The 27,152-nt window shown below is 43.1% G+C and overlaps 1 protein-coding gene across 6 annotated transcripts in view; it reads right to left on the bottom strand.

Moving 5' to 3' along the window:
* The window catches only part of FCHSD2 (FCH and double SH3 domains 2), a 132,280-nt gene extending 109,341 nt beyond the window's left edge, over positions 1-22,939 (bottom strand). For 2 of the 6 annotated variants that reach the window (XM_033145971.1, XM_033145972.1), the window contains exons 1-2: positions 22,784-22,938; positions 17,633-17,730 (exon numbers count right to left, since the gene is read on the bottom strand). In XM_033145971.1, coding sequence (XP_033001862.1) covers positions 17,633-17,730; positions 22,784-22,804 — 119 coding nt within the window. In that variant the 5' untranslated portion in view covers positions 22,805-22,938. Of the gene's footprint in view, positions 1-17,632; positions 17,731-22,783 lie in introns of those variants that run through there. The other 4 variants (XM_033145974.1, XM_033145975.1, XM_033145973.1 and 1 more) reach the window with 3 other exon arrangements.
* Positions 22,940-27,152: the final 4,213 nt, after the last annotated feature.

Below are 27,152 nucleotides of genomic sequence, written 5' to 3'. Positions count from 1 at the left end.
GATCTTAATTCAAGATGCAGCAAAGGGTTGCTTAAATGAATGGAAAAGACTAGCTTCAGCTAGATGAGAGCTTTGTGGCTTTGAGTCTGTTTTAATACTGTGTTTATAAACCAGCTTTCTGCCTTGTACCAAGAACTGTCACAAGTTATAATTTATGTAATTTACAGTTATAAAGACTCTTTAAGGAAGTTCACACTGCAGGGTGGAAAGGCAGTATGATTTTGTTTTGCTTAAAATAATTACCAATTACTATTTAAATTTACCATTTACCGCATAACACAATTGGCCAACTATTTTTTGGCATGTGTGGCATAGAAAAAAAGCCCAAGCTATGACTGTACCACTCCAGTTCTATACACAGCTCGCTGCCACTCATTGTGAAAGTAGATTGTGTTTTGTAGCTTTCAAATTCAAGCGAAACTGAAATTCAATGCAGGAATCAGGTTGGGATTGTAAAGTTTTAGAAAGTTACGGTGGAGCAGGGGCCAAAAGCTAATAAAGGCATTGAACTGTAATAGAAAGGAGCATGTTCACGAAAGCAGAGTACCCAGACTTCAAAATGAACAGGATTATGATTGTGGTGATCTTCTCAGGTATACTAACAGTATGGAAGAACCTCATTTGGCAAGGAGAATCTTTCACGTGCTCTGGTACACAATCTGATTCTAGTCGTATCTGATTCTAGTTTTGTATTCAACTGGTGAATGCAAGACACCCATCTGTACAGTCCAGTGTCAAATACCTGCTGGGGCTGCCAGAGTCTGCTCACAGTTTTCGCCAGAGTTGTCAAATGCTATCTTTTCCCCTTTAGGTTTTCTCCATGGTCCCCCAAGATTTTTATACCAGGCTGAGTGCAGTCAGTCTTTTTTAAAGTTTCTCTCACATGTACAGGTAAAACTCGAAAAATTAGAATATCGTGGAAAAGTCCATTTATGTAAGCAATTGTTTTCATTAGCTACAGGAGTTTAATATATGAGATACTTATGACATGCAAAGCGAGATATGTCAACCCTTTGCTTGTTATAATTGTGATGATTATGGCATACAGCTGATGAAAACCCCCAAGCTGAAATTGTTAATTTGGGGTTCTCATCAGCTGTACGCCATAATCATCACAACTGTAACAAATAAAGGCTCGACATATCTTGCTTTGCATGTCATGAGTCTATCTCATATATTAGTTTCACCTTTTAAGTTGAATTACTGAAAGAAATGAACCTTTCCACTATATTCTAATTTTTTGAGTTTCACCTGTATATAATGCTCTGAGTCGGAGTTCAGGAAAAGTACCGGTAAGTAGTACTACACCTGTCTAGCAAATATAAAAAGGAATTTATTCTTTTAAGACATGTGGACTTTTCCAACCGGCTTTACTATAACATCCAATGAAAGAAACTGAAGGAAAAACACATTTGTTTCATTTACAATTGTAAGGCAATAAAACATGGGTAAATACATGACTTGCTACCAAAGGGAAGCTTCTCTATGTCTGTGCTGTCACTTGTTTTCAAAAGGATGAAGCTTTCCCAGTGACTCAAAGTCTCCGGATCTAATTTTTCCAACACTAGTTGCCATTCTGCCATCACTCTCAACTTTAAAAGTTAGTTATCCAAGTTTTCTTTTAAAACCTTATTTATTACCATTATCTCCTGCCTTTCTGAATCTAAATCTAATCAAGGCAGCTTTCAATTAACATTCAATTATATACACAACAGTAAAATATTAAAAGGGGGGAGGCTTATCAGGATCTGCCCCACATGGTAGTAGATGGTGGATCACCCTGTGTTGCTGGGGGGGGTGCCGCCGACAACAGTACAAATGAGGCATGCCCTGACATGGTCTTTTTCAGTCTGCCTCCCACTCCCTGCAACCTCTCCCACATGACAGATTTTCAAGGAACCGCATGGAAGAGATATATGCTCAATCCGTAAATAAATGGCCTAACAAAGAGGCACGTCATCCCTTATAGTTGACGATGCCTCCACTTTTTGAAACATTCTTGGGATCCCAAGCCATTCTCCAATACCAAACTGATGTGATGAAACTAATGCCTGTGAGAGCCCAAGGACTCAAGAACAACAACCATGGAAAATGCAATATGTAGCTGAGAGTAGAGGAGAGATACTTTATGACGATGCCAGAGCAACTACCTACCAAGAAGAAAGCTACAATCTGGAGGAGAAGCTACAACGAAGAATACTAAGTATAAAATTGAGCTTGAAGGAAATAATGGAAGAAAAAAGAAGAGCTGGAAAGGGTGGGTTTGGGGGGGGGACCTGTGGGGGATGGGAAAGGTAATAGGAGGGGTTGCGATGGATAGGAGGGGGGTGGGGTAAAAGATGATTATTTAAAGGGGATATTATAAAGGCTGACCACGGAACTCCGAAACCAGAGGGAAAACGGTGTATGAGACTGGAAGAAACATTTAGGTATTTGTTAAGATGTGATTTATTAATATCTGAAATTGGAATCAGAAGGAATATAGGCTACAGTATTAGAAAGTTAAGTTAAGAGAGGATATAAGAAGTTGCGATATGGAATTTGATGTTTTGTTTGATAAGAATAAGATTTAAGATATGTTGATTATAATTGTAAGATTAAGATTAGGTGTAAGAAAGAAGATTTTACAAGGTTACAAAGTTACTAAAGAAGATTAGAAATGAACGCAGAAGAGAGGACGTGAGGAAGTCCCAAATTTAGGATTATAAAAAGGATAAGGATGGATAAATAAGTGTTTTGTTTGTGTGTATTTTGTCTTGCATTTTTGTAGTGTTTGTATTTGTATTTTGTGTATGCTTATTATTATTAAAATCCAATAAATTCTTACTAAAAAAGAAAAAAGAAACTAATGCCTGTGTGGAGCAGGCACAAGGGTTCAAACTGAGCTAGGGAGGAGTAAAATATAGGTGACCACAAATTATGGACCCCTGAATACAACCACCAAGGGTTATTCCAGCTTTATTAGGGTTACTTTACACGTCATTTGATGACTTGAGTTTGCTTATGAGCAGTGCTTTCTTTTCTAAAAAAGAAAAGAAAATGTTTAGGGTTACTCTAATTTTCCTACTAATATTGAAATACTGCCCCTCAATGAGGCCAAACTTAGATTCACAAAATGCTTAGGGGTATGCGTACCCCTGTGCCCCCCCCCGAAAAAAGCACTGCTTATGAGCCATTACAAAACACACAGCAGAGACAGAACCATCACACGCGGTATTTCAACGTAGTGAGTTTACACACTGGCTTGCAAGCCTTCAAGCTCTGACTGTAAGAAATGGTATACATGCATGAACTGGTCCTTAAATCTCAAAAGTGTTGTTTCTACCAGTGTAGCTCACCTGTATCCCTCAACAAATGTATATGCAATTGACTGTGCAAGTTTCAACAGGCACCCACAAACCATTTCTACAGGAAAACCTTTGCACACTATTGCGCTTTGCTACACCCCCACATTAAACAGTGTTGGGTTTTTTTTTGTCAGTTTGCATTATTTGATCATGAATATTGCAGTATTTGACAAGAAACTTCTCCAATGTTAAGCCCTTGGCCCTCAGCTTGAGGAAAATGCTTGGGAACTTCGGCTTATGCTTATTAAAAGGTTAGCAGTGCAGAGCACACATGAACCTCAAGGCTCCAAAAGGAAAAGGCAGTTTTAAAACAAACAAACAAACTTTGGGATTATTTGTTGTTTTGCAACGTTTTGGCAAAATATTTCTGGATGCCTGGAACTGGAACAAGTGAAGCTCACTGCTGACAAGAAGCCATTCCTCCAGCCTGCCTGCTGTTTTACCACTTGGCTGTGGCTTCATTTCTGGATGTCACCCTCTGCGCTTTTGAATGCGCAGATTTTGCTTGTTTAATTCTTTTACACTATTAACATTTGAAAATGCTTCCAAGATTCTTCAGAGGTACAGGACAAGTTTTAAAAGTAATGCAGGAAATTATTTTCCTTCTGGTCCTATGCTGCAAAGGTCATGTTGATTTTTCATATGTAAAGTTTTACCAGGTTGTAAATGCAAACAAAAAGTCTACATTGAGAAATAATATTTCCTTCCTGTTGGTTCATGTTCTGTTATGCAAGGACTATTATATAACCTAGACTGCCTCAGGTTCCAAAGAATAAAACACTTTAATAGTGCACACAGCTGCTTTCTCTGCTGCCAAGCAGAAGATACCGTATGTTGTTTTCCTTTGATCACCTACAGATATTTAATATTAGGCCATTACACACAATAAAGGCCATCTAGTTTCAAGAGGTCCAGCAAGTTACATCTTAAGTTGGGAAATGAAGTTCTGTCTTTGACACACTGTGTTCACTCTACTGCCCCAAATCCTAAAAAGCAACTACCCCTATAAAGGCTATTATGTAAATCTTTCTGCCATGGAGGGTTTCCTGTTCAGTTCCTTGGAAAATAAAACTAAAGATGGTCAATTAATATGGGGGCTGACAGCTCCTTCACCCAACCATTGTCTTTACACTGTGGTTTAACACAAAGGTTCAACCAGTATGAAACATCTATTCTTCCTACCTGGCTGTCATTTATTACTGACCAGAAGCCATATGCAACAATACAGGACAGGTAGCAGTCAGTTACAACACTGTGAAATTGTAAACTTGGCTTTATACCTTTACTAGAAGCAATTAAATGAAGTCTTGTTTTAGCACAGAAACTGTGTCACCCAAGATTTTGCATGCAGAAGTCAGATTCTATTGTCCTGACACCATATCTATTTAGGACTTGTAAGTTCTATTATAAAACCTTTTAACCCCAGCAGCATGAATATATATGTAAAGGCCAAGAGGAAAAATATTCTAGTCTGTGTAACTGTTTTAAAAATGGATAAGCCACATACTGTAAAGGATTAGAATGTGTTGCTACTGGCAACAAAGCTTAAAAAAAATCAGATTGGGGCATCTAGAATTCCCTTAGCAATAGAAGTAGTAAATCCTAGGCAGCAATTCTGCTTTCATCAGAAAGACACTGGAGTACATCAAATGCTTAGAAGAACATTTCATCCTAGACACAATGGAGTACCAAGACTGATGGTTTTTCCCAGAGGGGAGGGGCAGGGTGAGGTAGCGATGGGAAAAGGTAACCATAGAATTCCTTGCATTAAAATGAAAGCTGCTAGTATCAAATGTGCTCCATTTTATATACAAGGAATGACAAATACCGGTATGCTAGAAATACATCATAAAAGCCCTGACTGGCTTTTGCTGTTGGTAATTACTTCATCTAGACCAGTGATGGCCAAACTTGGCCCTCCAGCTGTTTTGGGACTACAACTCCCATCATCCCTAGCTAACAGGACCAGTGGTCAGGGATGGTGGGAACTGTAGTCCCAAACAGCTGGAGGGCCAAGTTTGGTCATCACTGATCTAGACAGTATTAAGCTACCCTTTAATTAACTTTTTTATTGAACAAAGAACAAAAGTAATACAAGTCATTTCTACAAAATCAATCCTCTCTCATATTTCCAAGAATTAGCAGGCAATAGCTAGTGCTGTCCCTCTACCAAGAATGCTGATACAACAATCCAATGGGTTATCTCTTCACATACTGTATTGTTTATATATATCACCAGATGAACTCAAGGGTTGGCTCAATGCCTGGACTCCAAATTATGCTACCTGTACCCCACAAGCTTTGGAGACTCATGTACCACCAACATATTTAACACTGGAAAACAGCCACTGGGTATCTGATATTAACTGGCAAAACCACTGAAGAGGTATTTTCTGTTAAAGCTCCCCTCAATCCTGGGAGTTAACAAAAAGTCTGAGCGTCCTTAAGAACCTATAAAGTTTATTTGAGCAAGCATGTGAGTTTTGATACTACTATCTCACCAGTTCCAGCAGAGAATTCAACAGCCGCCTGACCACTTGGTCCAACTATCAAGTGCCTCCTCTGGTGGCAAAGACCTGCAACCCTGGAATAGAGTTGCATGCAAACTGCATATGTGATCCAGTATCCCTTTCTGAGTCGAGCATAAATGCAGCTCTTTCCTCCAAGGAAGAAATGTCATCATTCATTGTGATTCAGGAACCTCCTGTGTCCACAGCGAACAACCATCAGATGCACCTATTAATGTACTAAGATAGCATTAGGATTAGAATAACCTTCCAATTATAAATGCCAGTGCAAATAAAAATGTATTGCAGCACTTCTGGGAAGTGCTTGAGTTTACTGGCAAATCTCCAGAAGGAATGCCAGAACTGCAGGATACCCCATAATACAAGCCTGAAGCAAAGCTGAGAGGTCAAGATCACAACGGAACACATAGAGGACGGCATCTTCCAAAAATAGGAAGGACCCAAAGTGCTCACAGCTCATAAAGCAAAACCCAGCTTCTTGTACTGAACCTGGACGACATGGAGCATTTGTCTGATGCACTCTGTGAACCTGGAGGCTTCTGTACACACAACACATCCACTGCCATACCAGAAAGCACAGGTGGGAAGAATCTTGGAAAAACCATACAGACCAAAGTCTTATGCAGTCTAGCATCTTCTTCTCAGCACCCAACCAAAAACAGGACATGAGCATGATAGCCCTCTCAAGCTTTTAAAGGTGTAGCAACCAGAACTGTAAACAGTATTCTAAAAGTGAACATGATATACATTTATATAAAGGCATTACAATGTGGGTTTATTTTTGATCTTCTTGCTAATGATGCTCAGTGTGGAATCTGCCTTTCACAGCTGCTGTGCACTGCGTTGACGTTCCATTGAACAATCCCCCACTACCCCAAGACCTCTTTCCTGCTTTGTTGTTGCTGTTGTTGTTCAGTCGTTCAGTCGTGTCCGACTCTTCGTGACCCCATGGACCAGAGCACGCCAGGCATGCCTATCCTTCACTGCCTCTCGCAGTTTGGCCAAACTCATATTAGTAGCTTCGAGAACACTGTCCAACCATCTCATCCTCTGTCATCCCCTTCTCCTTGTGCCCTCCATCTTTCCCAACATCAGGGTCTTTCCTGCTTAGCCACCATCAACTTAGTCTATATCTGTGTATAGTTGAAAGAAGCATTTTTGTCTCAGTGTGCATCGCATTAAGCTTTCACTGAATGACACTTGCCATTTTCTTGCCTGCGCACACAGTTTCAGGAGATCATTTTGGAGCTCTTTGAAATCCTTTTGTGTTCGTCGCCACCACGAACAATCTGGAGTCTTCCACAACTTGACCACCTCATTTCTCATCCCTAGCTCCTGGTCATTACATCTCACAGATCTACAGTACAGCAGAAGTATGAGCCCACAAAGTGATAACCAAGCAGTATCTGTTCAGGTCTTGGAAGGAATGGAAATTTTAAGCTGCAGTAGCTTACACTCGTGATCCAATGTTTGTGTACTCTGGTAGAGTCACATGACATTAGAAAAGAAAGAACAGTTGTATGGACATAGAACTGAATTATGATATTTGCAAAGGTGTTACAGCTAAGACACGCAGTCAAGGTCACAGTACTCACTGATGTTTGGATTTGCAGATGATAAAAGAAGGTACTGTTTCATGAAGTCAAAGCATTCCATGGCACATACCAAAAGCATACCGGTATGGTGCAGTTTTAACTTGACACACAATTCTATCTGAAGCAGCTGCAAGCTTCACAAACACTTCAATGAAAAAGGAGAACCACGTGGTATCTGCCCCCTTGTGTTATCATAATTTCTGAACATGTCACCTATACATCAACCATTTTATGGATATACTACACCACATGGTGCCAATTTATGTCTCAGATAAACAAAAGTCTGGCTCTTTGGTATTCTGTAGTCAAAGCAAGATAAAATCTATAGGAATTATAGCAAGAAACACTGTAATATCCACTATGGAAATTTGCAACCAACATTTAAACTTGCCAGAAAGGAGGGTTGGACCCCATCATTGTTAACGATGCATATGACATATTAGTTATACACAATGAAGTAAATGTATATTTTTTCTTTAAAAGGGTGCCGTGTGCCAGGTTGGAGGGTTTATAACTGCCAAGGCCATCTATGTTATTCACTAATCCCCAGGGCAACGGTATGGACTCAACTCAGAAAATCTAACATGCTGGTTGAAACCATGGGTTATATTCAACATAGTGGTAAGCAGATTGTGAAGGAAAATTCTTGTGCTGGTGCAACAATGGAATTATCTCCCCTTTCATCCCCCGACACCCCTTTAAAGTAATTATGTGGTGCCCCCAAACCCTCCAGAGAAATTAATGGGGGAACAGGAAATCCTCTTACGTGAGCATTAACCCTTGTACTAGCAAAAATACTGCCCCATATTTGTACAGCCAGAAGGGAAGGGGCAGGAATGCCTCATTCACAAATGGAACTCCACTCATGGTTCTTGGGGTCCAACCCATAGTTCCAAATATTGGCTAAAATGCCACCGCGAGTGTATTTTTCGTTCCATAAGACGCACATTTTCCCTCCTAAAAAGTAAGTGGAAATGTCTGTGCGTCTTATGGAGCGAATGCATGGTCCCTTTGTCTCTCTCCCAACAGAAGTCATCATACAGGATGACCAAAGCAGTTTCTGTGCCAAACCCAGGCCTAAGTCCCGATTGAAACAGATCCAGTATGCATATGGCATGCTTATCAAACAAGCTGCATCCTCTGACCACCAATGATGTATGGAGAGAGGGAGATGGGTTATTGGTTTGTGTTTTTCTGCTCCAGTTTTTATTGTACTTTTTGTGATTTTATATTTTATTATGCTGAGAACAGCCCTGAGAATCTTGCTGGTCTATGACCGTAATAAAGATTTATTATTATAGCCCTGAGAATCTGTGGATGAAGGGTGGTATACAAATTTAATTAATAAACAAAACAAATAAATGGCAACCTGTGTGATCTAAATATTGCTCCATTTCAAAACAAAACAGCTTCATGAAAAGCCTTTTGGCTAAGATCAAGTGTAGAAAAGCAAACTAGTGGCCAGAATGTCTTTCGGAGAACTTGAAATGCCAATGGTGTTGAAGTTACACGGAGGGTTTTGACTAGCATATGTCTGTAACACCTAAGCTAAAAAGTTCTAGTAAGAATAGAAAAAAATGCTGGATGATCTCACCCCTGAAACTACTACTGTTCCAAATATCCTAAGGCTAATAGGGAAAGCGGTTGGACTCACAAACTCCGGCACAAAGAACAGTCTAGAGGCTACCAACAAATAAGTAAAATGTTTGTTTCTTTGTTTCTTTATTACATTTCTATACTGATCTTCATCCCAAGATCAGAGTTGTTTACAATATAAAATAGTTTGGTGGCTATAATAAAGAATAATTGCTAGATGTAGATGATTTTCTTTCAAGAGTTTTTTTTTAAAAAGGAAAGAAAAGAACTGGCATTAGTAAGAAAATAATTATGGTGGAGAATGAAGGAGTGGCAGAAACTGCATTAGGTGCCCCCAAGGAAAGAAACCTAGGAAATATTATCTGTTTTTCAAAAATTACCTGTCTGTTGTAATGAGAGTACGACTGAAAAGCACCAACAGTTTTGATTTAATTGCTTCAAAAAGAAGCAAAATCCAGAGTTTTGTCCATGCTATGCATCAATGTCCTTTCAATGCAAGATTTCCCCTGCTCAATATTGTTAAAGCATTTGCTTTGAAAGAGATGCAAATCAAACAGCAAGCTATAGTCTCACAACTCAGCCACTAAGTATTGCATTCTGTTAATTTCCTCCCTCTTTCCTCTAATCAGATTCCTGATCACAGATCCCTGTTTATCATATTTGCTGTACATGTTGTATTCTGTGGCTCACGCAACACATTAAGTTGTGCCTGCCAGCTGAACGTATTTGCTTTCAAGGTTTCCACTACATGCTCAGGTGCATTCTACGCCGAACACAAGGCGGCCTCTTCTACAGTAAACAAAAAATGCTAAAGCTCGAAGGCAGACTCAGAAGCTTTTCTTGTAACTGGAAAGTTTAAAAGGAAAGGAAATTTAGATTGCTGGTGTCTGGAAACAGGACAAGGTAAACATCAATAGTATTTGGAAAAACCTTCAGTGCAAAGAGAGCCTAGAAATCTGATCTGTCTCAATAATTCTTTCTAGAGCCATGACTTTGATTAGTGGAAAGAATTGCTTTTTTACTAACATCTACTCAAAGAGCAGAAGACCTTAATATGTTCACCTCTGATCCTTTTCACATGGTAAACCAAGTTGTAGCTGCTAAGATATGTGTTAAAGAAGATGTGAATTACAGTTACTCAAAGCACATTTTATTTGTAGGAGTTTTTCTCCAAGTACCCCTTTCTCACCCTGTTCTTCAATTTCTATACATTAAGAGAAAATTGAATTCAATAACTGCTTTTATTCCCATGTTGAGTCTCTACAATGCCACAGCCTATGTCTAACAGGCATCTTAATTTTGAAGTCTATTTCTTGAACAAATTTCTCTAATTAGTCCTTGGAATCTGTGTCACTTGTTAACTAACACATTGTTACAACAATGTAATAAAATAATGTTTCTGCTTTGATGCTTAAGGCTACCTATTTTGTTAGGTACATCATCAATGACAGGTTATTCCATTTAAGACATATACCCAATAATCAAAACATGATTTGCTGCCCTAGAATACAGAATACTGTAACTATCTTAAGATACCCGAGTTAGCAGTAAGTAGCACCTTCTGATTTCACCCCATAATTTCAAACTTCTGTAGGACTAGGCTCTTCCCAAATTTAGATACTTTAATCTATTCCTCCCTCCTACTGAGATACTTATTGGACAGAAACCACATAAGCAAGTATTCTTTATCTACACTTATTTTAGTTGCAGTGACATAAAAGAGGGAAGGATAACTCACCAAACTTTTATGTCTTTGAGAATGATTGGTAGTGGTTTAGTCATGCTGGCCACATGAGCCAGAAAGCTGTCTGCGGACAAACGCTGGCTCCCTCAACTTGATGCAAGATGAGCGCTGCACCCCGTAGTCACTTTGACTGGACTTAACTGTCCTTTACCGTTTACCTTTACCTTACTACATAGTAAATTATAGCTTTGACTGGCCGGCTAAACCAGGTGAGGGTAGCCAACCCTCAGTGAGTTAAGGACTATCCCTGCATTCAAAGACAGGCTCTGGCGGATTGTACAGACAAGACCAATAGTGGGTCCAATGGTCAAGAAGGTGGTTTCTGCACGAGCTGTAGAGGGAAGTGAGGGGCAAGGCTCATCAACCTGGGAAGGTAGCCCATCAGGGGAAAGGAAAACGGATCCTCAACCTCTGCTGCCTTGTGGGATATATTCAAGAGAAGAAAAGGCTAAGGAGTAAACCCTACACAAATCCAGAGTGCAGTCCCTAAGATGGTTGGATGGTGCCTTGTACGCCTCCTTCCAGCAACTCCTGCAGCCAAGCTGGTACCAAATGTATTGTTCTGCCCAGGCTTCTGCCTCAGGGAGGTCACTTCAGTGCTACTAATGCAGTGGTTTGACTTCAACCCCTCCCCCCAAAAAAGTACACTCCATTCTCTCTGGAGACAGATGGATGCCATGCCAATAAAATTAATGGAAAGATGGTAAGGGAGCTGGGCTTTATTCGGTTGGTGGATGGATGGCCCTGCATTTGGGCAGAGGATATGGTAGGTGGGTCTTACACAATCTGTGACCTACCGAGCTGCAAGCCAGCCATATATTGGGGTGTGTGTCAGATGCCTGACAATCCCCCTGGCATTATAGTTCCAGGTGGGCAGCAAGAACAAAATGTTTACTGACCCACCCATTTGGTGTGATGGGTCACAAGTTACAAGAGTTGAACTGGATGGCCAAATTGTGCCTTGGTTCCTTTCAATTTAACTATTATTCAGTTCCAGCACTGTCAAAACACATACACACAACCCGAAATAACCCACTAGCTCAATTCATAGAGTGAAAAAGATAGACAGTAAGTCAGTGGTCAAAAAAGCACATTATCCATGAGAAAGCTTCAATAATAACACCTCTGTTCAGGCAATGCCTCATGAAGAATCAGTACAAGAGTGAGTCTTATTTGCAGTGGGTGTGTTCTGTCTTTCATGTGGCTATTTCATGTTTACCAACTCCCTTCCTCTGAAGACATGGTAAAGCTTCAGGAAGTGGTGGGTGGATTTCAGTGGTTGGCATTAAGTCAGGCAGTTTGTTTAAAAAAGAAATAGAGAAATTAATGGAAGATGTGTCTTTTTATCAATAGCTCTGGCCATGATAGCTGAAAAGAACCCTAATGTTCTGAAGGTAACATGCTTAATTTATGATTGCCAGATGCTGGAGACAGTCATCAGTTTCATACCATCTGATGAACTTCCAGAAACCTCTGGCTTGCCTCTGCTGGAAACAGAATGCTGGGCAAGTTTTTAATTGTGTGGCTGTAGCCTACACCACTAGTTTTATCTCAGTATTCAAGGACAGAATACAATACAATTGTATCTTATGCAGGTGTTTGGTTCCAAGGGTTCCACTTATATGCAAAAATGCATATGGCTGTGAGTCCTGGAAGACCTGGGAGGGCAGGACCCAAACTGGCTCCAGCTACAAAACATAGGCCGATAAACAGACTCTTGGGCTCGGGTATTGCTTAGGGGAGTTTGTTGCTGTTACTGATTTTTTGTTTTTTAGATATTATGATTTATGTGGAAATTGTTCAATTTGGTTGTGTATTTTTGGATAGTTTGTTTATGTTGTAATTACATGTGTTTCTTCATGCTGTGAGCCGCCTTGAGCATGGTTTGAACCATGGAAAAGCAGCTTACAAATAAAATTATATAACGTATATTTAAACCCTTGGAAAACACTCCCCAGGGAGCATCCTGGGGCCACTGGAGGCAGCGTGCCGAAAAGGCCTTGCCCTCCCTGTCCCACAAAGCAAGGCAGAGAGCTTAAAAGCTCTTTCAGCAGCAGGTTTTACCAGCACAAAAAGCTTTTAAGCTCTCTGCCTTGCTTGCGTTTAACTTGTGGGATTTCAGTCACCAGCCTTCAACCTCGTATGGTTGAAATAACCCAAGTTAAAAGTGCTTAAGATGCGACTCTACTGTAGTGAATTATTAAAGGTCCCAAGCCCTGCAAAGAGAGCAAACGCTAGGACTAAGCTCTGGGGCCTGTGTGTCCTAAAGGAATACCACCTGTTGAATGCACCTCCATATTTAAACTTGGGAGGCCTCATTTTCCAGCCTTTCCTTCAAGCAGGTAAGCTCAGGCCAGGTCTTCTCCCAAACAGCCCCCACTTTTTAGGATGCATTTTGAGAAAGGCCTGCCTGCCTCTTTCACTGGCAGTTGAAGACTTTTTCAGTTTTAGTAGACATTTTCTTCCGGTGGATGGCATGGGTAACCCATTCTAAATTATACATTTTAACTGTGATTTGAAGTTGCTGGGGACTTAATATTTTAATCTGTGAGTGGTGGGCTTTTTATGATTTTAATCTGGATGTGGTTTACAGCCAAGTGGCCACTGAGAAATACTAAAAAGAACTGAATTAATTTTGGAGCACATTATTAAATGCAAGCTTTGGTGCATAACAGAGAGTGTTGGCTCATCTTTAAACAAGCCATGACACATACTCCTGAGACAAGCAACCTTCTGTCCCTCTGTGAGGATGAGCCACCATGCCAAATCCACACCTCCATGCTTGTATCACTTCAAATTCCAGCATCAGATTACTTTCACTTTTTGTACAAGCAAGATGGTTAAAAATAAACATCACTCTTTACAAACACAGTTCTGAACCAAGTCAAATCTGGGACAGCACAGTAAGACTCAAAAGAAGTCATCTATTCTACAACAATATGCCATGCGGCTAGTTACTAAAAATTCCTGCAAACTACAGTGCACAGTAAACTAAGATTCATGTTTAAAACAAAACATTTTCCTTGTGTATTTACATTATAGAAGGCAACTGAAGAAGGAGCTAGTTCAGAAAAAGATCTGCAACCTCTGGAGGGACCTCCATTTCCCCATACAAAATGCAAGAGTAAAAAAAAAGTGTGCACATTTGTAGAATGTTCTCAATCTTACTAATCACATTTGCTAAAGCATAAATTTGTAACTTGTGTAGCAGTTTTAAGAACACAGCTCATTTATCAAGTTCAGTTGCACATCATCTATGCTAACAGAGCTCCCAATTCTCCCAAGTGCCACTTCTTATGTATTCAAAAATGGCACCACACACACACACACACACACACACACAAATGGAACCTCAAAATTTGCAAAAGAACATACATAAGCCCCCACCTCAGCTCAACAGCCAAAGCCTGTTGAATAACCGGGGTGTGGGTATGGGTGTGGGTGAGAGGGGGGGGTTGAGGGGGGATGGAATAGCAGGAACCCTGAACAGAAACTATCCACGCTGCAACATTTTGTCACCTCTATTGCTATCTCAGTTGCGGAAGAGCATAAATTATCACCCTCCATTGCTCAATAGGTGCAGAAATCCATTCATTAGGAGTTATCTGAATTTGAATTTTTAAGTACCGTATTTTTCCATGTATAAGATGCCCCCTTGAATAAGACCGATAGCGACAACCCTTATTTTTTTGAACCCCAAATCAAGAAATTGGGGCAGAGCCAGAGTCTGAACTCAGGCCACCCATGCCAGAGCCCAAGCATGAACCTGAACCCTTGTGCATTCACCATCCATGTGTAAGATGACCCCCAATTATTAACTCAATAATAAGAGCAATAGACTTACTATAGAAACAAAACTAACACATGAAGAAATGTCCGTATGTTAAATCAGATATGCGCTTTTGTCCGTGTACCTCTGTTCTGCTAAGAGAACCCCTGAATTCTACTTGCTCTGAATCATCAGTGCTGACTCTGAATTGCTAGTTACATTTAAGTGTAGAAGTGCCAACTATTCTGCAATAATTAGCAGTGCATATTTGACACCAAAATTACAAAAGAATTTTTAAAAGCAGTCCAAAAACTTTTATGATCTGGAATGGACATTAGCACAGCCAGGATAGGAACACACGACAACTGAAGCACAGTTGGAAAAATCAGATCACTTATGTTTCAGGCATTTACAAATTATCTTTCAAAAGTAACAGAACAGAATCCAAAATTGGCTGTCAGCAGAGAACAGATTTTTCAGCTCATATTTAACAAGTTAGATGAGGAAAAACAAGGAGAGCGTGCTGACACTTAATTAACAGTACACTCTACAGTTTAGTGAATCTTAAGAGAATTTGAAATATAACTAAACCACCCCATCTGGATTTCAGGGGGCATGTGATTCTACCCACCAGAAAGACAAGGTTTGCTGTTGCCCAGGTCTCTGTTGTTGCTGCTGCTGTAGTTGTTTTAAAAAAGGTAGCTACAGTCTAAAGCAGATGAACCAAGATCTAGCAGTTATTAGGCAGGATACTTGTTTCCCTACAAAAGTTTCACAACTGGATTTGTATGAGATTGTGCAAGTTGGACTGACTGTGATTGTCCCTCAGTCTTGGGGCAGAGATGCGTGCTAGTTATAACACATGAAGAGGGCAAGGATGGTTGACAAGCATTGGAAGAATATTAGCTGCTGCTGCATCCAGAAGGTCAGAGGTTCCCCAACACTCATATGCTGGATGGATGGATTTCTTCAACCTGCCAAAGCCTCTTGAAGCAAGCAAAACTGGAAAAGGGCCAGATCCTTTGCTCTTTCCAAAGAACCTTGAACCTTTGATTGCTATAATGAAGAGATCAAACTCCAACTGCAACAACGGCAGGCCAGGTGCAGATACTTTTCATAAACTAAAACTGAAACACTTTGCAAATCAGCACTGGTAAAGAATCCTCTATTGCAGATGTTCTCTATGTAGCTTGCACCTGTTATCTTCCTCCTTATCTTGCACTGCAATGCTCCAGAAACTAACACAGAAAAGAACTATTCAGAATGTAAGCCTGAATTTACAAATGCCCAGGTTTTAGGGGCATATTTGAAACTTTGAATGCAAGTTACCCCAATTTATCATATGAGAAATTCTACACTGCCATTCCATGTAAAACGTGGAGCCCCCCACCCAGGGAATCCTGAATTTGTTTGTGGGTGGTGGGGTGGCTGCAGCTACATCCCTCATGAAACTATAGACTGCCCTGCACAGGTCTTTTGTTTGATAAAGGCTGAAGACTGTAAACAATCACTTACCATATATTACAATAGACATATTTGCTTGGGATGGCTCAGTCAGTAGAGTGTTGTTGTTCAGTCGTGTCCGACTCTTCGTGACCCCATGGACCAGAGAACGTCAGTAGAGTATGAGACTCTTAATCCCAGGTTGTGGGCTCAAGCCCCACCTTGGACAAAAGATTCCTGCACTGCAGGGGTTGGACTAGATGACCCTATGATTACATATTCTAGTTATCACAACCTTAGAGTGTCATGTTATAGAAAGTATTGAGAGAAGAGTTCCTGGACTTGCAACCAAGTGCCGCAGTCATAAAGTGTAATCCAGGGGTAGGCAACCTAAGGCCCATGGGCCAGATGTGGCCCAATCGTCTTCTCAATCCGGTCCACGGACAGTCCGGGAATCAGCATGTTTTTACATGAGTAGAATGTGCTCTTTTATTTAAAATGCATCTCTGGGTTATTTGTGGGGCCTGCCTGGTGTTTTTACATGAATAGAATGTGCGCTTTTATTTAAAATGCATCTCTGGGTTATTTGTGGGGCATAGGAATTCGTTCCTTTTTTCCTTCAAAATATAGTCTGGCCCACCACATGGTCTGAGGGATGGTGGACTGGCCTATGGCTGAAAAAGGTTGCTGACCCCTTGTGTAATCCCTATAAACAACCTACTCAAATCAACCTGACTGTGGTTAAGTTTGATTTCACCAAGAATGCATATTCGCTATTTTTACATACCTTATGCTGCAATATTTCCCATAAAAAGCAAGTTTAACTAGTTAAGATAATGATCTTCATAGACTATGGAGCTTTTTAGAAGAATTTCAGTGATACAGAAGTACTGACAGATTATAGGACTTTATCAAGCTGACACTTTCTAATCTCTCACAAACCTCCACCTTTTCTATGTGCTGATATGTAAGGCTTAGGTAATCTTTTTGAATTTGCAGTTAGTGAAACACAGTACTGAGAGGGAAAGGAAAGGGCAGCTACAGGTTTATTGACATTTAAATATTTCTCAACATGTCCATCCTAGAAATCAATGGTCTCTAAATGGAGCCATTGATTATTTCCCCAGATGCTTCTAAGATACACATTACTCCCCATAGTTGCTTTGACAATAAAATGCACAAACACTAAGAACAAGAAATTCCTCCTTAAGATCAGGTTATAAACAAATTTTGTACAGTACTGATCAACATAAAGGATAGTTGCATAAAGGCTGAATTAAGAAAAGTTAGTTAAATGCAGTTTAGGTGAATTACCACTCCCGAACATTGTAAGGTAAAGCTAGCAAGCATCAGAGAGCTTTCTATAAGAATATTGCCAAAACAACCTGGATTGTTCATGACACATATTTATAACCAACCCTCTTTCAAACTGAGGAAGTATGCATTGTGTTAGTTCCAGTTATAATTTCCAGCTGTGTCAATGCTTTAAGAGTCTAAAAGCAGGAAATCCAAAAGGAAATTCCATCGTCAGTTCCCGGAGTTTTGTAACCCAAATGTTCTTCCAAAAAGGAGCTCTGAAAGGAATCTGGGAGTGTTTGTTGTAGCCTTACCTCATATCTTCAAGTAAGTCACATTCTGCCTGATGTTTGGCTTGAATTTTTGTCATCTGTTCAGCCTGGATAAGTTTTAGCTCTTGAGTGATTTTCACCTTAAAAAATAAAAAGACATATAGCAAAAGGTGTAATTTAAAATCTGTTTTATTCTTGTAAAGTTGGTTCTCAAGATGCTAAATTTTGGAACATATTATTTCATATTACAAGTGCCACGAACAGTGACATGTTTTGGTTTACTTCTGAACACTACAGTTCCAAACTCTGTAGAATAGGCAGCATGCCCACCACCAATCTGTTTATATGGTCTACCCTCCTGGAAAGCACCATGTAGCAAACATACCCCTCCTCTAAATTTTCTCTGAACCGCAGTAAACTTGAGGAGCAGATCTCATGTCATGCTGAGATTTGAAGCAAGTAGACTAAATGTTAGCACCGAATGACACCACCACTAAGGAAGAGTAGAAGCCACTTCTCTATTGCAATGAGCTCTGAAGAAGGCAGAAAGGCACACGTTTCTCACACTTTTACCCAAATCTGGTATTACATAAAACACCCCTTTCTTTTTCCAAATCTCTTCTCCCACTCAGCCAAGCTACTCCAGGATGTACTATGGACCTTGAGGACAAGTTAGAAGCAAAGACAAATAATGGCCAACTAGTGAGCCAACCTAAAAATTATGGATCCCTAATCCACAATATTCTCATTTTATAATTTGACAACGGTAGCAACTAACATCGGCAAGTTTTTAAGTTCATACCATTTGCCAAAGTAGAGTCATTTGCATATCCTATTCTGAATATCTCAAGCTGGCACAATGCAAAAAACTCTGCCTTTGAATGGTATCGCAAACAAAGTTTTCAGATTACTAAACAGTCAAACAATCAAGAGAACTGAGAGGCTCAAGTCTTGAGCTACTGAGATGTCACCTTGCAATCAGGTCACATATGAAGTTGGCAATGAACAAACAAGGAGGGAGAGGGCACTCAGAATTCCAAGGTGCAAAAAAGCTTACTGAAACATTTCTCAAAATTATTCTTAAAATGCAGATAATGTGAATTACGTGAGTCCTTATTTCTCTCTGTTCTAAACACTGTATTGAATTTAAACTTTCATACCTACAGCCTCTCACTGCTTCCTGCTACTGCGTGCAATATGTTCACTTCTCTCTAAACATCCAAGCACGGACCTACTCGCAACAAGAGATTCAGCTCTGTAGGGCTTGAAGCAAGAGTGTGCAAATACTGAGGGGAAAGAGGCAAAGGACTCCAAAACTCAGGATGTTTAAGAAGAACACCAGAACACAGGATGAGTCTGCTGAACCTGGCCAATGGTCCATCTAGTTCAGCATCTTGTTCTCAGGATAGCTGACAAGATGCCTCTGGGAAGCCCGCAAGCTGGATATGGGTTTAACATATCTCCCACCTGCGATTCCCAGCAACTGGTATTCAGAGACATATTATCATTATTACTATTTTTATTAATTAGATTTGTAGAACAGTGAAATTGATGCAACTAAAGTTCTCATTGGTTGACTCCATGTAACATCAACCTTTAAATGCAATTATCTCAGTCAAGAGTCCAGCATTCTTAACAATTTCACTACACTAAATGATGTTTTCTGAATATAGCAGTCAAATGTACCTTTGTGTCGAAACAATACATCATGTTGAGGTCATTTTTTTTTCAAGCAGCCGCTTAGCAGCATGACAGGAGTTGGACTGACTCGTTACAGGCATCACCACAGAAATTCACAAACATTTTTTAAAAGACACAGGCTCAAACCTTTTAACCCTTTTTGCTTTTAGCATCATGTTGAGCCAGATCATTATATAGAGAAAAAACACAACTCTTCTGAAATAAAAGAAAAGAACAAAAACAGGGAAACAGACCTTCCCTCAAGCAAAAGCAATCTTCCCAATCTTATCCGCTAGGCAACAGAAATCTCACCTCCCCCTCTTCTGGCAATCCCAACCCTGAAAATATTCCCCCAGCAACAAGAATGCCCCAATCCTAGAAAAACACAACTATGCCCAGTTAGCCAAGACTTAGTGCTTTTAAACAAACAGAGAATCCAGTATTCTTTTTTTAAAAACCAAAAAGCTGAACATGTTCGAATTTTATCCAAACAGCACGAAAAATAAATTCATCAAGCATAGCTGCCTTAACCCATGGAATGGAGATAAAATCCCCTTGTGAAATTGAAACACAGTGCACAATGCATAAACTTGCATGCAATATAAACAGAGTGGAAACTAGAATGGCCTTTAACATAAACTCTGCTTCCTGGCCCAGTCCACCCTCAAAACAACAGAGAGGGGCAGAGAAAAGCACCCTTCTTCCCTCCCCCAAACATAACAAGCTATCTTGATGCACTGAGGAGTTCAGGCTTTTTGTTTTACACAGTTCAAACACACACACCCTCCAATATATTCGGTCGCATCCAAGTTCCACTTTAAACACACACATATATGCAGCAATTTACAGAGTTCTAGTAAACAGGCCCCGACATCTCAAGGGTAATGTCCTCAACTCTTACCAAGACATATACCCCACGCCTAATATTACCAAAAGCATTATTTGAATTCTTTTTTTATCCCCAACCCTGTGCATCACATGAAACATGCTGTCTGATAATACTAGAACCCAGGGCTTTCCAATTAAGCTGGTTATCAAGATTCAGGACATACAACATGAAGTACTTCTTCACACAGTGCATAGTTCTGTGAAAACAGAATGCTGGACTAGATTGGGTCTTAGTCTGATCCAGCCGGGCTCGTAAGGTCTTGAGACTTACTCCTTCCCACTTTTATATCACAAATGGTTAACTCCACACACCCTCATCCGTGTCCTGTAGACTGAATTGCTATTAATAGTCCTTCCGTAACTCACTGCCCAAGTTCTCAAAGTGATTATCCCTAGCACTGGGTGCCAACACCAGAGATGCTGCAACAGAACCACAAAAAAAAGGAATCTACAATCCTCTCTTATTTCTTTAGAGGCTTTAGCATGGTGCTGTCCTGACCTACCAGAGCTCTTGAATCATATGACTGCAATGCAAACAGCTGACCAACCTCCTAACATCCTAATGTAGTCAAAGTCAACTTTAGGACACCTGACACCACAATGATTCTTTATTCTATAATGCTGTCATCCAAACCCAGTTCCTCTTTCCCCCGCCGTCACAAAGTCACCAAACTTTGCTACTGCATCCCATATCCCTACGGAGCTGCCTCGGTATCCTGCTAGTCTATTTGGCACTGTCCATATGCACTGAGATGAACAGCAGCTGTCCAAGGTCTTTTGCAGGCCTCCTGGCCAATTACTTGCAAGCAAACCTCTGAGGCCTTGTACAGGTACATGCAAAGAAGGTGCTTTGCAATGGAGCTACAACCCCTGCTAGCATCCACCACACAATTTTTTGTGGCCTGGTCTGTGATCCCACATGAACCTACCCTACAACAGCACCAGCCTTCCAGACTCACAGCAAATCAAGCATCCATACAGCTATTTATTAGTCCTTTTATACCAGAATGCCACCTTCCACTCTCCCTGCTCTCTGTAGTGCTGATCATTCCTATTTAACCCAGTCTGTTTCCAACTTCCTATGACAGCTAGCATCCACCAGAAATTGCACTTAGCCCCATATCTAACCAAGGCAGGCCACCTGCCCCCTTACAAGCAACCTGACCCCCAAGACATTCACCAAACAGACCAAATCGCCATAGCTGTCCACCACAGCCTTCTAACACTTTTGATGCTAACTTGCCTCCCTAACAATCATATTCTGCCACTCTTCCCATTCACCTGCAGCCTACCCTCAAAATCCCTACAGCTCTCACTGCAACTATTTTCTCCAGCACCTCACAGCTGCTTGTTGGCTGTACTGAGTTCTCTTGCTGTTACAACCATCCCAATTACACACTGCCCCCCACCAACTCTGCTACAAGCATATGGCACTACTGCAAAGCCCTGTGCCCCCTTCACTGTGCCAACGGCCCCTTACTGTTAGGTAGCCTGCATGGTACTAACCCATCCTACACTCAACACACCAAAAAACTCAGTATGTCAAAAGCACCCTTAGGCCCCACTAATTCCATGCCCCAAGGCAACCTGCTACCAACCCACACCCATTGCAATCTGAATCCAACCTCCAAAACGCTTAGTGTATGTTGTCCCACAGGGACAGCAACCTACCTTCCACCAGTACCCCTTTGGTACTCAGTAATATATCTAGCAACCCCTGCTCACGTTCACAAGTTGTACTGTACACAGCACCTCCCGCTAAAAAAAGCCTCAATTCATGGAAAGAGACCCAACCACATGCCTGTCTTCTGCACCTCCCTGCCCTATGCCACCTTTGCCACAACCAACACTGCAGCCCAAGCAGACACACAAATAGCACCTTTGCAACCCTCCTTTCCTGTTCCCCCAAGATCCCACCCCCACCCCCACCACCCCGCCAAAAAAGAAAGCCTATGTGGCTTTGCCCTCTGGCCTGCAACACCAAGCATCCCTTCCACCTGCATCACGATTCATAGGCTCCTGCAGCCTGCCTGACAGCCAGTTGCCCCCCCCCAATCACACCTCCCTCCCTGCTGCCCCCTCCACCCCCCCCCAGAGCCAACCCTGCCATGCCCCGCACCCTGAAATCCAGTTTCACAGGCGACACCTCTGCAGCCCCTGCTGCGGTGTGTGCCACCCCCACCCCCCAAAATGCAACTCATTTATAACACACACACATACACACACACATATATATACACACACACACACCCCAAATTCAAATCATTTATAACACTCCCTCCCTCTACCCCCCTCCCCACGGGGCCTTCAAGGACCCTCTCCTCCCCCCCCCCACCCCCTTCCACGCTAAACCTCTATAAAGCACGGACCACCACCCCTCATTCGCTCCCCTTTCCCTCCCCACACATCATTACGCACCCCCCCTTCTTTTTGCAACCGAGGCTGTCTTTCTCTCTGCATCCCCCCACCTCCTCAATTCAACCTGCCCCCCTCGCCTGTGAGGGGGCAGCACCTCTCCTCCTTCCTCCCCCCCCCCCGTTTTTAATTTTTACCTCAGTTTCTCTCCCCCACCACCACCCGCGCGACCGGCCCCTCCAACTCCCCCCCCCTCTTCCTCCTCCTCACCTTCCTCGGCGGGGGCTGCATGGCGGAGGCGGCGGCGCTGCCGCTCTCGGCCTCCACATCAATCCCTTCCCCGCCCCAAACGGCGGCGGCGGCGGCGGTAGCGGCTCTGCTGAGGGGAGCTGGAGGGGGAGGGGAGCAGGCAACGGTCGGGCTCCGAGGAGGCGGCGGCGGCGGCGGCGCGAGAGGCGGCGGAGGAGGGAGGGAGGAGGGAGGAGGAGGAGGCGAAGCCGGCCCAGCTCGGTCCCCGGCGCGTCTCGCTCTCTCTGCGGCAGAGGCAGAAAGCGAGAGGGAGAGAGAGATGGATCTGCGGGTGGGCGTGGCCAGGGCGGAGAGAGAAGGAGGGCGGGCGAGCGGTGGGCGTGGCTACGGCACGGTGGGGGTAAGAAAAGGGGGCGCGGCTTTCGGCCCTCCCGTTTCCGCGCCGCCGCCTTTCAGGGCCGAAGGGAAGGAGCCGAGCGTCTGTGCCTCTAGGGCGAGAGAGGGCGGAGCTTGGCGCGCGAGAGAAAGGCAGAAAGTCCTCGCGTCGGGGGCGCGCGCGGGACACGCACGAGAGGGCGAGGTTATAAAAGGCGGCGGCGGCGGCGACGCCGGGGTCTTCTCACTGAGGCAGCCCAGCTAACGGAGTGCGCGCGCTCTCCTCCCTCCCGTGTGTGGGGCTGAGGGGAGCGAGTAATGGGTCGGTGGGTTGGGTGCGTGAGGAGAAAGAGAGAGAGAGATTTGTTGGGGGAGAAAAGGCGAGGAGCGGGATACGGATTCCCGCAGCGTCGTGAGGAGATGAGAGTACTGTGAGGGGAGGAAAGCGGGATGGGGAGGCGGCGTGACTGGCGGACAATGAGGCGCGCGCGCGCGCGCTCCCGCCCGACTCACTGAGGGGACCGAAAAAGGATTTTTTTTAAAAAAAAGTGGGGTGGCTTCTTCGCCAGTGTCGGTGTGAGAGAGGCGGGACCGGCTTTTAAGCGCCTCGCACGTGTGAAGGGGGACCCGCCTCGCTTCACATCCGTGACAACGGGGGTGGGGGAGGGATGGCGGCGCGGGGAGATAAAGAGAACGCGAATGCTTTCCGTCTTCCGTTTCATTATCTCGTTCCCAAAAGGGGGGTGTATTTCCAAGGCAACCCCGCATCCTGCCGATTCAGACGGCCACCTAAACACGGGGAGAGAAAGGGGCGGGGAAACACGGGAGAGTGTTGAGGGGTGGGGCTTAAGCGGGGCGCTCGCGCTCTGATTTGACTGACAGGCGGAGGGAGTGGGCGGGGGAGAATCCGCCGCCTTCGCCCTGGAACGCGCGCGCCGACTCTGCCCCGCCTTCCTATTGGCTGGCGCGTGCGAGCGTGCTTAAACAGCGAGAGCCGGCTTAGCTGCTGCTGCCCCCTAGCGGAAAGACGCCGTGAATGCTGTGAGGCGCAAGCGAGATACTGTACACTTGCAGATGCTATCTATGCACGTGTGGTCGGATTGAGGTCCCGCTGCTGGAGCTTGCGTGCAATTGCCTGGGAATTCGGTCATTCGGTTTGTGGTTGCGGGGTAGTAAGCCTCGATGCGTTCGTGGCAAGCTGCCTTATACTGAGGCTGTAGACTCAGGGTCAATTTAAAATAAAAGTTGTTATTTTTCGTAATTCAGATCTTTAAAAATGTAGTAGCTCTGGAGAAACAATGGGGTATGGCCAACTTACATGTTTCCGGCATCCCAAAACCAGTGGTGGAGGTGTACTGGATAAACAGATTGCGCAAGCCTGCTCCTCAAGGTGGTGTACATAGTTACCCTCCTTGCTTTATCCTCACCACCACCCTGTTAAGTATCTTAGGCTTGCCCAAGGCCACCCAGAAAACTTCATGGCAAAGTGAGAATTTGAACCCTGGTCTCCTAGTTCAACCCATTGGTTCTCAAAGAATATGGCATGCCAAATTGGTGTGGCAGGAGGGAATGACAAGTGCGGTGGGAAGATTCAAGGGCGACCAAAGAAACATTTCAATGTCATATAGGATATTATAAAAAAAATTAAATTTGCAGAATACCTGTATGGAGATATATAATTTGTATATATCTTTTCAAATGAGAGCAGGAGCATTGGCTATTCTACAGTTCTCCACAGCATATTGTTGTGAACAAGGATCTTCAACTCTGACAAATATGAAAGATCAGAAAAGAGAAAGGTTTCTTTGTGTTGATGAGATGGGAGTGTCTCAAAATTAGACCTAATAAATGAGAAAGCTCACATCTCTCGTTGAGTTTGTATACACACTTCAAGTATAATATATATGTAAGTGGCTTGTTTATAATTCTATTTTGGGGATGATTCAAGTTGCATCGTTTTATACTTCCTGGATGTCCCTTGATCATGTTATAAAGTAGTTGTGTTCTGTGATATAAATCAAGCAGTAGGTGTGTTTTTTTATTTGTTTCCCAATATGCTGCTTGTTTGAGAATCACTGCTCTAACTACTACACCACAGTGGCTTTCAGATTTTAAGGCGGTGCTCCCCCCCCCCCCCGCCCTACATGAAGATGACAAGGATTTTGCATGCATGGTGCTTCTCTTTAAATAAACAAGGCAGTGCAACCTTAACTGTATCTACTCAAAAGTACTTAAAAGTCCCAATGAATTCAATAGTGCTTACTCTCAGGTAAAAGGGATGTAAGATTTCAGTCTTGGTCTGTCATTTTGTAAGGAGAAGGGATAGTGGTGAGGATCTGCCAGGCTGTAACAGAGGTCCAAACATTGGGGCAAACTCAAAAAGCAAATTACATGGAATCGGGGGTGCCAACTTGATTGGGCAGCCCTGCCCTGCACAATCGATCACATGACACAGTGCACAGACACCTATTTGAATGGCAATGTCCATCAACTTTTGAGGGGCAGCCCTCTCAAATATTTTATTGGGGGGGGCGCAAGGATCTCAGCCCCTAGGAGCTGGCTCCTATACGTGGGACTTGACCATTCCAGTTCTTCTTGTTGTTTAGTCGTGTCCGACTCTTCGTGACCCCATGGACCAGAGCACGCCAGGCACTTCTGTCTTCCATTGCCTCCCGCAGTTTGGTCAGACTCATGTTGGTAGCTTCGAGAACGCTGTCCAACCATCTCGTCCTCTGTCGTCCCCTTCTCCTTGTGCCCTCAATTGTTCCCAGCATCAGGGTCTTTTCCAGGGAGTCTTCTCTTTTCATGAGGTGGCCAAAGTATCAGAGCCTCAGCTTCAGGATCTGTCCAGGGCTGGTTTCCTTAAGAATGGATAGGTAATCCAGTTCTTGCAAAGTACTAATTATAAGTGGCTAGTCCAACCTTAATGGGACGCGGGTGGCACTGTGGTCTAAACCACAGAGCCTAGGGCTTGCCGATCGGAAGGTCGACGGTTCAAATCCCCGCGACGGGGTGAGCTCCCGTTGCTCAGTCCCAGCTCCTGCCAACCCAGCAGTTCAAAAGCACATCAAAGTGCAAGTGGATAAATAGGTACCACTCCGGCGGGAAGGCAAACAGCGTTTCCGTGCGCTGCTCTGGTTTTGCCAGAAGTGGCTTATTCATGCTGGCCACATGTCCCGGAAAAACTTGTCTGCGGACAAACATCGGCTCCCTCGGCCAGTAAAGCGAGATGAGCGCCGCAACCTGAGTCATTCGCAACTGGACTTAACGGTCAGAGGTCCTTTACCTTTACCTTTTATTCCAACCTTGCCTAACAAAACCAGATCTTTTATCATCTTGTTCTCTTTGCTAGCTTCCCCACTAGGGGGCATATGTTGCCAGGGTTATTTCTTTGGTTTCGTTGTCAAAATTGCTAGCTGTCAGAATTTCCCACTGTGTCTCCCCCCCCCCCTTAACAGCAAAACAAAAACGAGTGTATTTGTGTATTTCTGCCCGTCATTGCCCACAGTGGCTTGTAGACTTCTGTTTGGCAGCCTTTTAAAGAATCTTTTGTAGATCACTAGCTCATGCTAAAATACAATAAGAGGCATTGAATTCTCAGTTGCCTGCTGGCAAAGCTGTGAAGAGCAACTCCATAAGATAATGGACTCAACAGATCAATTGATGGTTTTATACACAAGCCCTTAAAGCAATCCCTGGCTTGAAAGGGCAAGTTAGGAGTGGGAAGATGGATAAAGAATGGGCTGTTTTCTCCAAAAAGTGGCGGAGGCGGGAATAGACCTGGTTTCAGGTCCCATCTCTGCTTGAGGTCCAGCGCCTTTCTCGATTGATTTAACATACATAAAACAACTTTGATTATTAATGAACAGTAATCCTTGTGCAAAAAGTTATAGAGGCCTCCTCTAAACTAGTAGTTATTGTTGTTTGCTGTGACTCTCCCTGTGCAGTAGGCCACATTCCAGTTCTGCACAGGCAGGGATTTCTACCAGGGCCGCTCTGCGACATTTTGGCACTG

This window comes from Lacerta agilis, chromosome 4 (genome assembly GCF_009819535.1).
Source record: "Lacerta agilis isolate rLacAgi1 chromosome 4, rLacAgi1.pri, whole genome shotgun sequence".
NCBI lineage: Eukaryota > Metazoa > Chordata > Lepidosauria > Squamata > Lacertidae > Lacerta > Lacerta agilis.
The sequence above is the reverse complement of the archived record's forward strand: the minus strand, read 5'-3'. Positions and strand labels throughout refer to the sequence as shown.